The following is a 16,736-nucleotide window of genomic DNA, read 5'->3' as shown; positions in this document are numbered from 1 at the left end:
ACAGGCTGCATACTACCTGGCAATGGGTGAATGCAATAAGATCCATCTTAAGAAAGTTACATCCCAGGTCTATCCCAGCAGCAAAGCTAATGTGATAATCTCCTTAATCAAGACTAGTTGTTAACCCCTTCAGGATTTGTAGAATAATTCTGTTCTCTAGTTCATCAATTTTCAAAAGAAGTTAAGAGCTAGTGTAGGATAATGTTCTAGGAAGGTGTACATATTTGTCTATAGACTGAAGCTTGAGTAAAGACCCAGAACCTGCCCTCCCCATTTTTTAACACCTTTTACCCATAGTGTTACTTAAGATTTCAAAGATTTTACCACTGATGGCAGAAGGGGGAGATACTTTGTTCCAATAGATTACACAACTGTTACTGGAGTGAGCTATCATCCACCTGAAATTCTGATTATTGTTTCCCTGTTTCAATTTATCATGGGTGGGGGGATTTAATACGCCAAAACCCCAGATCCTTTATAACCTTGGAGGCTAAGCAGGGTCGGCCTTGACTAGTATCTACATAGGAGATAGCCAATGAATACCAGGGACTGTATATCAGGCTATGTTCCAGAGAAAAGAACTGGCAAAACCACCTCTGAGGATTCCTTGCCTAGGAAAGCACTATGAAATTCATGGGGTTGCTATAAGCCAACAGGAGACTTGCAGGCACATATACACACTATGGAATCTCTAGTTTAACTTTAGTTTACATTTCATTTCCCAAAAAATAAAACCATTCTAAAAACATCATTTCTACAACACAATATTCTATTTAGCATTTCAAAGACAGCTGACATATTGTTTCTAGTTGTAAAACTTTCCATAAAAACAGTGTTAACTTTGAGTCTGCAAGAAGAGATATGGGATCCAGCTTCACTATGTTGTTTGAAAGACATGAGCACAAGGAAGCTTTTTAAATTTGCCAAAAATATTTCATCCGTAAATGTTTTTGAAGTTAGATTCCAACAAATAGGAAACTATGAAAACAGATTATATTATGAAAGGAAGAGAAAAACTGAAGAAGAGAAGTAGCCATTATGTACCTTGAACAGGTTATACAGTCCCCTCTGTGTCCACAGATACCTTATACACAGATTAAACCATCCACATTTTGAAAATATTTATATATATATATATATATATATATATATTCCAAAAATACAGCTTGATTTTGGCATTTTATATAAGGGACACCATTTCTGTATTATTGTATTTAATGGCATTTGAGCATCCACTGATACCAGTGCCCACTGTACAGTATTTAGATCCGTTACAATGCCACAACAAAGAAACTCCAGAGATCTGAATTGGTGATTGCTGAAAAGACCTAAACAGTGGGATTACAGAGGATTAATTGGAGCTGTCTCTGCCAAATCAGAACAATTGGAAGGAATACTTTTTTCTTTACACCTCATCACTCCACCTCTGGCTAATTGTTATATTCTTCCCTAAAAATGCAACTGTAATCTCCAGGCGTGATGACTGTCCTACCATGGTGCTTTACAGGGTTGTCCATATCTCTTCCTTGCTTCTTCCATTCTTTGTGTGATTGGGAGATAACACAAGAGCAAGGAAGTTTTGATTTTACCCAGGGGCTTATTTTACTTCTAATGTTCATAGGACAGTGGCTGTATTTGAAAGGGTCCTCAGGCTAGGTTATTCTCAAGATGTAATGGACTCTGACAGTCTGATCAGAAACTGGGGGTGCAAAATAATAAATGAATGAATGAATGAGATTTTATTTATATACCGCCGTTCCTTCGATCACGGCAGTTTACAAGATACTAATAAAATACAATACAGTACGAAACAAATTACAAATAGAAATTAAAACAGCAAAAATCCCCCATATTAAAACCGTACAATACAATGCATCATTAAAAATCCATCATTCTTTCCTAATAATTAAAACCAGTTAAAGTCAATAAAACAATCTAATAATACAACACGCAATACACATGAGGAGATGACAGTCAGGACATGTGGGGGAAGGCTTGGCGAAATAGGTGAGTCTTGAGGTTTTTCTTAAATGACTCCAGGGAGGGGGCCGAGCGGAGCTCATCAGGGAGAGATAAAAAGATGTTGACCATATGTTATTAACACCACACTGAACTGTTAACAGTCCCTTTAGACCAGTCAACTATACTTCACCTTTTTTTTCAGCATTTCCAGAGAGCTCAGCTCATGGTGTAAGCTCTTGCTAATTCTTTGCTACAAAGTAGCTTTGGGCCACATGAAAAATGCTCAGTGTGATTTATCGGATTTGCTGATGTTTGTCACACAAGTAATTCCTTTGTCTGTCAGTTTTATTAAAATTTGCTGGGAGCAAACATAGATGCAAGTTTGCATACCAAAACTAATGGATAATGCTCTAAGGACTTTGTTGCATCTTCTGTTTGATTGGTAAAACTGTCTTTTGAGCATAGGTGCACTACATGTTTTCTGAGCTGACAACATATTGCCTAGGACAAAATTTAAATTGTACATCTGAAGCTGTACTGAGCTCCTACATGTATCATAAATGTGCTAAGTCACATACATTTTCAAGGTTTTGAAGTGAATGTTTAAGTCTTGGATTTACTTTTTTCCCTTTAGCCTTTTCTTTGAATGAATTTATCTAGAGTGTATTTGATGAGCATGTGCTAAAGAGGTTCTTGCAAAATCCCTTCATTCTTACAGAGCATTTGGGGATCTTACTGTTCTTATTCTTACGCAGGGATTTCCGAAAGAGAAGGTTGTGTTACACAGCGAACCTGCTCCTTTTGTAGCATAAGTAATTTTAGGCTCTTATCTTGTTTTAATTTTTGTGGTATAAAACAAAAGCAATTGCTGTCACTGAGAAAATAATCTGTAGATACAAATTATATAAAGTCCAGAAAATTAACTTGAAAACTGATTATATAAGGCAGGCTTTCTCCTATAGTTAATATGATTTCTTCAGGTAAATTTGCTTGAAGCATTAGCAGCAGCTCTATTTTACTCAGCTCATTTAGATACAAAATGGCATGGAAATTTCTTGTCGAGATTACATGTTAAAATGATCGCAGAAATCTAATGAAAATGTATTCAGTTTGTTTTAAAAAGAAAATCCTTTCCAAGTGATTCCAAAGTCAGGTCAAATGAAATGATTCTAAACATATGATATGGCCTCTTTCCTGGAATAGTTTCTGAGAATGAAATTTCATGGGGAAGATCCACTTGCTGATATTTAGAAAAAGATAAAATTTAAAATGTCTCCCTCTCTTGCATATATGCATGTGCACCCTCCCTCTCTCCCCCTTCCTTCCTTCCTTCCACCCTCCCTTTCTCTCATGATAGGAGGGCATTGTTTCAGCTACCATTACCATTTTTCCTAGTAGCAGTTCATCTGTTGTGACTCCAGCTTACAAAATCCTGGGATTTGTAGCTTTGTGTGGCATCAGCACTCTTTGAAAGAGAAAGCTAAAAACATTGCAAAACTGCAAATCCCAGCTTGCTATAGGATGGAGGTACAGCACTTAAAGTGGTGTCACTTAAAGGGGTTAGATACACCCCCTTTGCCACACCACAGTTCCTCCAGTCAAAGTAGGAGGAGGAGATTGGGAGGTAAAAGGTCCTAACAAAGCAGAAGTGGACAACTGCACAAAGTACAGAAAACTATTTTTGTGCCCTCCAGCCTTCACCCACCTGAAAATCTGAGTAAAGTAAATCTGTGTAATTAGTCAGACAGCTTCTGTCCTAAAACATTATTCCCTCAATTAACTCAGTCAGGTGAGGGTTATGGGATGAGATTTTTCTCTCTGCTCTTTCTTTGCTGACAGGCAAAAACCTTTTCATTTACACAGACCTTTGATTTTTCGTTGGTTTTACGGAAAGGTTTTTCTTGGCATGTACTGAACCTTTATTGTGGCTGAAGTGTGTTTTAAAATGTTTAAATGAATTTTAACAGATTGTCTATTCAGACCTGGATATTATATATTGTTTTAGCTGCGTTCTGCTTTATCCTACCCAGTAAGCCACCTTGGGTCCCATATTCATAGAAAGACATGATACTTATAAGATAAAGTAAAGTAAGGTAAGATAAGATAAATCTGAGGCTGTTCTTGTGAGCCTCAGTAATCATTTTGTAATTTAAGCACTTTGATGGCATTCAGGCTTAGTTCTTGCACATGTACCCTCCAGCATCACAGATGAAAACCAGGACTCATGCAGCCAAACAACATCAGAGTATGGTCAAGATGGCAAAAAGTATTAAGGAGCATGAACACACAAATCAGGAAAGCATGCAGAAGTTTACCTTGACCTGAACCTGCTTGTAAGGGCAAGGTTCTGCCCCTCTCTTCTACCCGCCCCCCAGCTGAGTTAATTGAATACAAATTAGTTTTTCATTTTGAATTTAGCTTGCAGCAATTGACATAAGCTGAATGTGGGACTACTACTCTGGAAACTAGGGTTTGAATTCTGGCTTGGCCTTATAAATCCACTGGGTGACCTTAGGCAAGCCACATGGTCTCAGCCTCAGGGGAAGGCAATGGCAAACCCCTTCTGAAAAAAACTAGTGATAGATTAGCTTTAGGATAGCCATAAACTGGAACCGAAGGCACATGAGAACAACAGGGACTAAGGGGGAACAGGAAAGGATGAGATAGAAACTGGTACGTTTTAATGGCAGTTGAAAAAGTGAGGTAGCAGAGGATTAACTGTCTCTGCCAAAATGGGACAGTTGGAGGCCATGTGTACAGGAAAGGAGCATGAGCCCTAGAATGGTAAGATTACATTTAGACTTACAAACTTCCCTTGTAGTAGGAATGTGACAATAAATATCTTGCTTCTGTCAGGCAACTGTGATGAGGAAGTGAGCCACAGAATATGAGACAACCCAACAATGCTTCCCAGAATCAACACAGTCCCTTTTTTTGTTAGAGAGTAAGGCTGGTTGAGAATGTTCTTGAGTTCACTTTTTAAAAATAAATATGTAGTTTGCTAAGAAAATAGTCCCTTTCTTGGTGGAGAAAGGACATTCTTCTCCTCCCTGGAAAAAATGAAAATTCAGACTGTTAGCCTTTTAGGTAGTTGGGGAGATAGAGTGCCATGTTGCATTATTAAACAAACCTGGCAGGCAAACAAAAAGATGCATGGGTTTTTTCCTCTCTCTGCATGACTCTCGTTCTCATCATGTTGTAAAAGCATGGGAGAACGTTGTAGAAGTGTCATTTTTGCCAAATGGATTATTTCAGCTAGGCAAGCGGGACACTTTTATGACACCTTTATGACCCTCTCCCACAATTTTACAACCGGAAAAGAACAAAAGAGAACTACATCATGTAGAGAGAGAAAAAAAACATACGTCTTTTCATTTGCCTGCTGGATTTAATAATGTGATAAGAGTCTCATGGATGGACAGACAGGCAGAGTAGGCTTGTTATTTTTCTAAGCTTATTCATAAGATAGCATTAATCTCTGTAATATGTAGCCCTGCCTTTCTATTTGATGGCAGTGAATTAGGCTATATTTCAGAAAAGGTACTGGCAAAACCACCTTTGAGTATTCTTTGCCTAGGAAAACACTATGAAATTCATGGGGTTGCCATAAGTCTACAACCAACTGGTAGGCATATACAAACATGCCAAGTATACTCCACACAACTCAACTGGAATTTGGCTCCACTCGTGCAAGAAATCCCTCTTCCTCCAATGGAAAGTAGCTTCTTGGATTTTCTTGCCTACCCAGTGACCAGTTTCAAATATGAAAATCCCATTTTGACTCCACTGAGCATGACGGGCTGAAAACTTTCACTTTTATCACACAATACCTAAACCAGAAGTGTGAGTCCAAACTAAACTCTCTGTGGAGGCTCCATCCCTCCCCAACATCATGTTCTGAAACAGAAACATCACTTGCCACTAGAGACCTGTCTGCATGGTAAGGATGTGTTGCTAAGAATGCTTTTGAAAGTATCTGAAGTATTAAAAATAAAACCTGGTAACCCTGCGTAATGTAATGTTGAGACATCTGATATTCATGCTGAATATTAAGATCTTCTGAAAGTATACCTGACCTTGCTGACTACATATCCAAAAGCTTGTCTTGCATTCTAAGCTAGAGAGGAACTTCTCAGGGTAATGGTACTCAATTCAAACTGGCAGCTGAGTATTTAGAGATGGAACTGTCTGTATTTTGAACCAGGTAAAGTCAAACCTTGGGATGTATCCACACTGCAGAAATAAAACAGTTTGACAGCTCTAGAATCCTTGGATTTATAATTTGGTAAGGCACCAGACCTCTCTGACAGACCAGGCTAAATATCTCACCAAACTACAAATCCCATGAATCCACAGGATGGACCCATGCCAGTTAAAATGGGGTGAAACTGCTTTAATTTTGCAGTGTGGAAAGGCTGTCAGTGACATCTGTAATTATAATAGCTAATCAATGGCGCTGTCCAGATGGCACTTTGCGCTAGCCTGGCCACATACTAAGGTTGCGTGGGGGCGGAACGACCACACACCCCACAACCCTAGTACATGGTGGCGGCGTAATAATGGCAGCACCCTGTATACATGGGTGCCGTCATTGTTATGTAAATGCCATGCGGCATCCGCACATTGCTGGGCAATGCTTACGTAACCAGTACACCACAGGCACACTGGTTACACCACCCTACAGCTTTAAAAGAACCCGCTTTTTGTGGGTTCTTTTTCCGCTGGAGGAAAGTCATGCGGTTTGGTGGCTGTGGCTTCGGGGGGCAAGGCTGCCGCCGCTCCGGAAATTCTCCAAGGTTTGTACCAGGCCTATACTTCCTTCCCCATGCATCCTTACTTTTAGTTCCCTTTTCCCCACTATGTACTTTTGTTTATTTTTCCCCAACAAGAAAAAAAGTGTGTAAATCATTTTATGACTATCAGCACTCCCTGCTCACCTTGTGCATGAGAGAGTGTGCATGTCTTACCTGTATTTTCAGCTGTTTCTTCCTCAGTTGGTGATTTCACTATGTTTTAAAGTGCTTCTTCATAACATTGATTCCAGCCAACAGACTGTTTTAAGACTGTCATGAAGTCAAATCAAAGTGAAGGAAGGCAACTCTGAATATACAGTACTTCCTCAAAGTGACACAAAACTAATTAGATTTGGCTATGTACTGATTTTATGAAGTCAAACCAGTGCCTCTTTCTGCCTCTTTCACAGCCCCAACCTAAAAACGATTGCTAGAAATGGTCTGTGGAGCTACTGTAATATTTTCCTTTAGCCTTATTCTTCTTCTGGCTAAACTATGGCCCCATACAGGTAGGCCAAAATAACGATGCTTCGGGTCACATTGGAGGTTTGCTGTTTAAATGATGCATGCATTCTAAGAGGCCAGAAGCTGCACCAAAGCTGCGCTCCAGTCTTTAGGACTGGAGCATGGTTTTAGCATGGATTCCGGACTCTTAGGATGCATGCATCATTTAAACAGCATACCTCCAAAGTGACCCAAAGCAGCTGTATGGGGCCTAAGTATGCTCAAAAGAGAAAATACATTTAATCCACAGTTATCTTGATGCCAATTATGTACAATTGTATATTTACTTTTATTCTTTGCTTTTATATATCATGTTTCATACTGATTTGAAGTAATTGCACAATATTTTATTAATTCACTTGATTTCCTTATTCAAGCGGGCATGGCAGGCTGTACCTCTGAACAGTTGCATGTTACACTTTAATCTTTTGTTTTATGTTACACTTGTCATAGAATAATAGGCTCTGATAAACTTCTCCCTAAATTTATGTATTCTTAAATGACATCAAAACTGAATCTTTTGTAGATCCCACGTCAAATTTATTATCCCTGGAGAAGTCACAGGTAGAAACTCATTTCCATGACAGCTGCCCAAACACAAACAAAACAAGACGGGAACAAGTGAGATACTTGAATATAACTTCATCAATAGCATATGACTCCTGCAGGCTATGGTAGTATTTATTTAGTACAGTGCTTATTTGTTATTCTTACAAAGACTGCTGGTGTTAAAAATTGTCCCTTTGTACATGCTTGATAATATTTTTATGTCCTTTAAAGGCAGACATATTGAGGATGTTTGGACCTATAGAGGGAGGGTGTTTTAGTATTGTCTAAAATGTATTTTATTTTGTAGGACAAAGTAGATCTTGGCGAGTTGATGTTTTCACTTTGCTATCTTCCAACTGCTGGTAGACTAACCATTACTATAATAAAAGCAAGAAATTTAAAGGCAATGGACATAACAGGAGCATCAGGTAGGAATGCTTTTATTAGTACTCCAAGTAGCATACATAGTTCTCAGCCCACTATGATAGTTGTATCAATGCTATGAGGTAGGTTATGATGAGAAAGACGAGAAATATCCAAGGCCATCCAAAGAGGTGGCTAAACAGTGATCAGGACCACATCCTAGGGCAAAACTCTACTCGTTACATCACTCAGGTGTCCCAGTTGCAAAACAGTAACTCACTTCCACTGCTTCTTTCAGGGTACCAGGAACTCACTATAATGAAGTCACAAATACATTGAGTCACAATAGAAAAAAAAGTTCCAAAAATACCTTTTGTGTGTAAAGCTTGAATATTCAGTACTGTCTGTTCCCAAAATATCTTCTTCAAGTGGGTCAAATCTCTCTTCTTCTTTTTTTTCAGGGAGGAAAAAATCAGATCAGAGATGCTAGGGCAACTTCTCAAACCAGTTGCTTGGCTTAGATTAGGTGCTTTCAAACATGGGTCTGGTATACTGTGGAAGTGCAATCACATTCTATAAGGGGTCACGGTCCTTTGATGAATCACAAAATTAGTATTGAATGAAAGAGTGTCTCTCCCTAAATATACTTGCCTGAGGGCTAAAGCAGGGGCTCTGCTCTGTGTCCCAACCTTAGGTGCAATACAGGTGAGCATGCTGTGGCTCCCCACTTCTGGAATGCCCTCCAGTCACATCCCCAACACTGGTATCATTCCAGTGCTTAATAGAAGCATGGCTTTTTATTAAAGCCTTTGAAGACTAATTGATTTTATTCACATCTGCCTATATATTATATTTTAAATTAAATTATTTAATTTTCTCAGATTGACCTGCTTAAGTTTATCAAATTGTTTTATATGCTTGTAGTTTGTTTAAATGATTCCTTACTGTTTATATTTTAAACTGATTTTGTTGCACACATTTCTGAGATCAAATGATATAGGACAGAAAAATATTTTTAATAAAATAATTGAATATACAGTACAGAAAAGGGAAATGCTGTAATCCTGTTATCTGTGATGCAGTGTAGGATCTGACAGTAGAAGAACTAAGCATTATCCTGTACTGTAATGCTACTGAAGAAGGGTAGATAACTTGGGTATGTCTCTCCTTCACAAATGTAGTATTTTGATACCACTTTAATTGTCATGACTCTGTCCGATATAATCTTGGGATTTGTAGTTTGGTGAGAGACTTAGAACACTCTACTTTACTTCTCTGAACTCTGTGGCAATGTGTTTAAAACTCTGTAGCAGAGAATTATAAGTCTCCATGGCTCACTTAATAAGACTTTATATTTGATTTAGCTTTTATAAATGGTCAGACAAGGTGACATTTTATTGCACACTTATATTTCTTGAGGTAAAATTCTTCCCCAAATTATATCTTATAATAAAAATCAATCCCAGTTTCTAAATGGAATGTCCATAGGTATAAATCTTACATCGGTATTCACTAATTCACAATAGTCTGTAATGGAGTTAAATGGCATGCCTTCTCTTTAAATTACAGATGAGAAGATTATAAAGAGAATGTAGATGAGCAAAGCAAAATGGAAATGCCTGTCATATTTTGTTCTAGATTTAACAACTGTTTTGAAAGGAACTGCTATGTTTATTATACCCTTTATACAGATCCCTATGTAAAGGTTTCACTAATGTGTGAAGGGAGGCGCTTGAAGAAAAGAAAGACTTCCACCAAGAGGAATACCCTCAATCCTGTTTACAATGAAGCCATAGTCTTTGATGTCCCTCCAGAAAGCATTGATCAAATTAGCCTGTCTATAGCTGTTATGGATTATGATCGGTGAGATATCTGGACATCTATTAATAACAAAGAGCTTGTGTTCTGATCCAGTGACAATACAGTACAGCAGAATCTCGATTATCTGACATAAACAGGCTGACTGATAGTCGGATAACCAAAAATGTTGGATAATCCAGACTCCCCTCCACTCCTCCCTCCCTTCCCCCCTTCTTCCCCCCTTCTTCCTTCCTTCCTCCCTCCCTCCCTCCCTTCCTTCCTTCCCTCCTTCCCTGCTTACCTCTGCTTACTCTGTGGCTGTGGCGGCGGCTTCTGCCCTGGCTTGGCTGCGGGGGGGGGGGGGGGGGGGGCAGAGTCAGGGCTGACTTCAAACCACAAAGGAGAAGTCTGGGCCGAGCGCCCATTCTTCTCCTTGGCAGCTTGGCTTCCCTCAGCCCGAATGGAGCTCCATGGACTCTCTTTGGGCTGAGGAAAAGCAAACCATGAAGGGGGGGTCTGGGCCAAGTGCTCATTCCTCTCCTTGGTGGCTTGGCTTCCCTCAGCCCGAATGGAGCTCCATGGACTCCCTTCGGGCTGAGGAAAAGCAAGCTGTCCTCTGCTTTGCAGCTTGAAGTCGGCCCTCTCAGCCCCAGCAGACTCTGCCCCCCACAGCCAAGCCAGGGCAGAAGCTGGTGGTGGGGCCTGGTGGCGTTTGCCACCGCTGCCACCCGCTTGGGGCCTTTTCTGTTTGGGGGTGTATCTGGGGGCGCAGAAAGGCCCACAGCCACGCCCCCAAGTTATCCAACAGTCAGATAATCTGGAATGTTGGATAACCGAATGTCGCATAACCAAAACTCTACTGTAGTTGATTTTGTTATCATGGTTCTTTTATATATATCATACTCTTGATTCCATACAATGCTTAAGAAAGAAATCTCTTGGGTTTAATTTATAGACTCTAACATCAGTTACCATACCAGAAGTGATCTCTCCTTCCTTACTATCACAAATTGATTTTCTTTTGATTCCTCATCTTTTCAAGGAGAGGGATGGATTGAGGGGGGCTTGAAGCAGTAGATTGAAAGTGAAGTATCTTGAAGAGAACCTCCTGAATTTGCTAAGAGGTTCACCAGAACCACACTATAGAGCCCATACAGACAGGCCAGAATAAAGCTGCTTTGGGTCACTTTGTTAGTATGCTGTTTAAATGATGCAAGCATCCTAAGAGGCCAGAAGCCACACCAAAGCCTGTCTGTTCAGGCCCTATAGATATACATCCTCTTTTTGCAACTGGATAGCAGGGCACCTATAGAGTATCAAATGGAACATTGCTTCCTGACTTGAGTAAGCCCAAGTGAATTTGTTGGGTTTCACACTGGCATAATCGGGTTTGGGCAGGAGTGAAAATGCAGAAAGCATGGACTGCTAGGGAGTCAGCTCTGTATCAAAGTTCATGTTGTGGTAATACCTTCATTAGACCAACCAAAAAGGCAGAAAAATCTTGGTGTAAGCTTTTGAATTACTTGAATTAATGTGCTTGAATTGATTTGATTAAGGTGCTTTACAGAGCACCCAAAAAGGGCGCTCTGCCGGCACCCATGTTTGCTGCTCCAGGGAACTGCAGTGGACAAACTGCGTGATTCCCTGGCACAGCAAAAAGAACCCACAAAAAGTGGGTTCTTTTTGCGGCATGGTTATGATGCCAAAAGGCGCCAATACTGCACTTGCGGTGTTATTTCCATGCCGCAATGTGCAGACGCTAAGTGTCCACTACGTTAAAATGGTGGCACCCATGTAGAATGCGTGCTGCCATTTTGTACGTGCTCGGCACGTACTAGGGTTAGAGGTGTCTGGAAAGGAGCACGTACTTTTTGGTGGTGTGTAACCCGCCTAAGATAACATATGGATTTTTAAGAGTCTGAGGATCCTTTGCTCTCTCACCATCTGAAGGCAACCTGCAGACTATTTGACTGTAACACTGTCACACTTCCACCCCTGCCAACCACACAGTTTCCCTTGCATGCATGCTAAAAATATATTTGATTTAAGAAACATTTGTTTTCAAACACTTGTACAAACATCCCACACCTCCCCATGGATCAAGGCAGGGAACAACAACAATTACAGATAAAAACATCAGTTCACATATTAAAACAATCCACATTTAAAATTCACAATTTAAAAATCATCTGGATAAGCCTGCTGGCAGAGACTGATCTTTAATGCTCTTTTAAATAGGGAAAGCATATTCAGCTGTTGAATCTTTTCCAGCAGGCATTTCAAAATCTAGGGGTAGCTGAAGAAAAAGTCCTCTGGCAGACATTTACCAACCTAGTCCTGGCAATAAAGTTATGCCATGATATACACTTTGGAATTTGTCTTATCTTCAGCCAAACTGCCCTTGCATTTGAATGGGCTTAATATTTATTTAATCTGGTTTCTGGTTCATGTGTCACAATAAACCACACACAGAAGGTTCATGGTTTGCTTAGCCAACTTGTAGGGATAGACAAGCAGGAGTGTTTGAAGCACATGCACTAGCTCTCTGGCATAGTCACTGGCGGGTTACAGACCGCCAAAAAATACGTATTCCATACGTATTAGGGTTAGGAAGGGGCGGTGCTTCCGCACCCCTCTATGGAATACGTACAAAATGGCATGGAATACGTACAAAATGGCAGCGCCCTGTTCATACGGGCGCCACCATCTTTACGTCTTGGACGCATAGCGTCCAGACGTGTCGCGGCGCCTATGACGTCACGAATGCACCAGCGGTGCCTCGCAACGTCATAGAGGCGCCGCAAGAAGGAGCTCCATTTTGGAGCTCCTTTTTTGCTCTGCGCGGAAGCCGCGCGGTGTGGCTGCTACGGCTCCCTCACGGGGCAAGCAGCGGCGGCAGACCGCCACAAAGTGGTGGTCTGTAACCCGCCACTGTATTTGTATGATATATTATTAAACGGGGGAAAGAAAGCTTGCTCACTGTCATTTTGAGCTGTGATTTATTTGTAAGAGCTATGCTTTAGTATCTGAGGGTCAAGCTATACATGACATAAAGTGCCTCTTTGCATAGTAATGTACAGGAGAGTTCCCTCCCATATAAATTGTTTCAGGTGGAGGAGTTAATAATTGATGGGATCAGAGCAGGTATAGAAATAGAATTAAACCTTTCCCTTTCCCTGCTGTGGTCCTGAAGAAATATCTCCTTTAAACCAAGTATTTGCTTTAGGGAGAAAGCTTCTGTTGGCACCACTGACAGGACTCCCATTCCTATGTAAGAAAATAGGAGCTTCAGAGGAGGAGGATTAAATTCCTCCCTTTAGGTATTATGATCCCATTAACATTAAATGCAGATATACATTTGACATCAAGTCTAGTTTAACCCTTAGGACTTTTTTCCCTTGAAGGAGATTTGAAAGTAAAAAATTTAAGAAATAAATATTATTGAACCTTTTCACAGTGTAGGTCACAATGAGGTCATTGGAGTCTGTCAAGTAGGCAACGATGCAGAAAGCCTTGGGCGAGACCACTGGAACGAAATGCTCTCGTACCCTCGGAAACCCATTGCACATTGGCATCCACTGGCAGAGGTAAGTCTCCTCCATCTCATAGTCTACCTTTTACATTTTGTTAAAAGAAAAACCCACTAACATTGGAGAAAAAACTCCCCGTCCCACCAAAATCCATTTGCATAGATTAAATCCTATTTAAACACAGCAGAATCCAGAGGCTTAAAGAAAGATTGGTGTAGAGTGCAAGTAAAAGCTGATCCACCAAGATTTTCTTTTGAATGTCACAGTAAAATACATCCAACTTAAAGTAAAATCCAAATATTATGTATATAAGTTTTATTTTGGTTTGTTTTTGGGTTCAGTATTGAAAACTTTGAGTAGATAACTGTGTGGTCTACATTTCTTTGACATGTCTGAGTAACCAGCATCCTGGTGTACTGCATTACCTCTTTACTTAAGGATTGTAACATCCGCCAATTTGCATATATGGAATAACAATTAAAAGGGTTTATTGTTATGTTTATTTACAGATCAGAAGTATGGCTTACTATCGTGTAATAATGTAACTCCACTATGGTGTCCAGAGGGACATCAAATTAATATTGAAATTAACAATATCCTCAGAGATTAGGACATGCACTCAAAACTTCTCCTCAAGTTACAATTAGATTCCTCTGTTTCTTTTGTCTTTATTTAGGGCCCTATTCAGCAGAAATGTTATGCGGGCCTTCTGCGCATGGATGGCTGCCGAAGAGGCTTCCTCACTCTTTTAACCTATTCAGCAGAAATTTGGCATTCCTGTTGAACCTTTTCTTAGCCATTTTCTCAGGGGCCATTCCGCAGAGAGTCCAAAGGGGGTAAAGACATCCCTTTAATTCCATTATGTGACCCTTATCCCTTTCCCAACATCAGAATATATGAATTCTAAACCACAAGATGCAAAAACTTTGTTTATTAGAAACAAATGTACTTTGGTTTCTATAGTTTTCTATAGTTTAATTTTAACATAGCTACCCATGTTTTAATGGTAATCACCCATTTTGTCATCTATTCCTCTTAAATCAGTTTCATTGTTATCCATGTTGTCTTCATCTAGGTGATGACTCGTGTTCATAAACTTTTTTTAAGTCATGGGAAAACATGGTAGTTTTCAAAGAAGTAGACATGTTAGTCTCTTGCAGCATAATAAGGAGAAAGGAAGGGGGCAGAACTTTGGTCCTATTCGATTCCATGCCACTCCCACAACTGTGTAAATATACCTGAGCATTTATTATCACTCTGTACTGCATCCATGGGTTTAAATCCCCTAAGCTCATGGAAAAATAAAAAACAGTTAGTCTTAAAGGTGCTGCCACATTTCTTTTTCTTTTTTCTTCCCCCTCCCTTTCTCTTTTTTTTTTAATGGGAAAATGTGTTTTTATTATTATTATTTTAAATGGAAAAGATTGACTTGCACTGTTTTACATTCCTTACCTAACTGTCAACAAGTCCAGCAGTCATGCAATTAGTAGACAGCTCTCTACATTCATAGAGCATGTATTAGGTGTAATATTAGGGATATAGGATGTTATGTGTCTAACCCCTTTCAACAATCAATGGCAAGTAGAGATGGTCTACACTACACGTAGCAGAGAGCTGTTTTGGTCCAGTAGCGTGTTTGTATGATTTATTGCACAGTATATAATAAAAACTGTGTAGGGACCAATACTGTACAGCACAATGACACACTACTCTCATCATATAATTTTAAGAATTGGGTTTTATGGGTTGTTCTGAATCATGCAACTGGAAACATGTACCATCAAGGGCGAAATCGCTTAAAATGATGATGTGTCGTATTAAATTTAACCATCATCCTGGTTTAAAACACATTCTTTTAGCAAATTTGTGAATCTTATTTCTTTATCGGGTATATGTTCCAAACAAGAGCAAAGTAAAAACAGGTTTGTGTTATGGCCAGACTTGTGGTGTTTTTACATGGTAGTCTTTCAGTGGGTTTTGTTATTTAGAATACAATTTGTTTGGCCTAATTCAAATTTGTTTTATTTACTTTGCAGCACTGTTCCTAAAGAAATTGAAAAACTTGAACCCCAGGTATTCTTCTTTTGGAAAAGGCTGAATAAACTGTAGTCCAGTTAGCAAACTTTGGAGAGAGACCCAGCAGACAGCCACAGCTCATCTGGGAGAAAATTAAATCATTTAAGCAGTTCTTATATGGCATGTAAAAATAATAAACCAAAACGTGAAATGACTGTTACTCTCCTAGCAGACTGCTAGTTTCCTAGTAGAAAATTTGCAGAACAGTACATCTTCGTTACATCTTTAAGGGTGGGGAGCTGAGTGTTTTGATTAATCAGATTCTTAAAAGCCAGTTTTGAGCATGTCTGAGATGCACGAATAGGTACAGAGGGGAAAAACAAACGAATTTCAAAATTCCTTGTAGTTCCACTGCTGTGTGAACGTTGTGCAATCAGTAAAGATCTCAGTAACTAAAAGCTTTATCACATAAAGAAAGCCAAACTATAGCAGGATAATAGCAGTTTTCTCCATATGTCGTATCACTTCTCTTCCTGAAGACATGGTCATAAAACCATGCCTTTTGTCAAACAGTTTTTTCAGGATGAACAAAAACTAGACTTTTATTACTGTCTCCCTCAGGAAAAGGATGGAAGTGCTACAACAGCATGCAGAGAGGAGAAAGCCACTACTCTCCCGCTCCATTTTGGCTTTCTTTTCTCAAGTAAAAAGGCTCTAAATATTTTATTTTATTTTATTGAGTACAGTATATGATTCCATACTACATTTTCAAATTGCTTCAAAGTTTCAAGTTTTGTAAAAAAAAAAAAAAAAACCAAAAAAAAACCCCAACCCACCTCTTAAAAACTTGTCTTGTGTAGATATACTTTCCATCTATAATGTCAAACATTCATCCACTTTCCTTAGTTATATGGTAGAATTCAAAATTTGTGGGAGTGATATCAGTCCCCTCCTTCCCACATTTCAAATTGGACCCAACTCATCTGGCATTGGGATTTTGACAAGCTCAGGTGTCACATTTTCCATGCTTACTTGTAGATCTGGATGTTGCCATATATATGGCAACATCTAAACAACTAAAATGGTAAAGGGTCTGGAAACCATGTCCTATGAGGAATGTCTTAGGGATCTGGGGATGTTTAGCCTGGAGAAAAGAAGGTTAAGAGGTGATATAATAGCCCTGTTTAAATATTTGAAGGGTTGTCATATTGAGGAGGGA

General features: G+C 39.5%; 1 protein-coding gene across 1 annotated transcript in view; it reads left to right on the top strand.

Moving 5' to 3' along the window:
* The window catches only part of SYT9 (synaptotagmin 9), a 116,038-nt gene extending 101,753 nt beyond the window's left edge, over positions 1-14,285 (top strand). Inside the window, exons 4-7 of the mRNA XM_042443360.1 lie at positions 8,116-8,236; positions 9,863-10,034; positions 13,429-13,558; positions 14,178-14,285. Of these exons, the coding sequence (XP_042299294.1) occupies positions 8,116-8,236; positions 9,863-10,034; positions 13,429-13,558; positions 14,178-14,285 (531 nt within the window). The remainder of the gene's footprint in view (positions 1-8,115; positions 8,237-9,862; positions 10,035-13,428; positions 13,559-14,177) is intronic.
* Positions 14,286-16,736: the final 2,451 nt, after the last annotated feature.

The sequence above is a fragment of the Sceloporus undulatus genome, chromosome 1 (genome assembly GCF_019175285.1).
Source record: "Sceloporus undulatus isolate JIND9_A2432 ecotype Alabama chromosome 1, SceUnd_v1.1, whole genome shotgun sequence".
Lineage (NCBI taxonomy): Eukaryota > Metazoa > Chordata > Lepidosauria > Squamata > Phrynosomatidae > Sceloporus > Sceloporus undulatus.
Note: the sequence above shows the minus strand (reverse complement) of the source record. Positions and strands in the feature narration are given on the sequence as shown.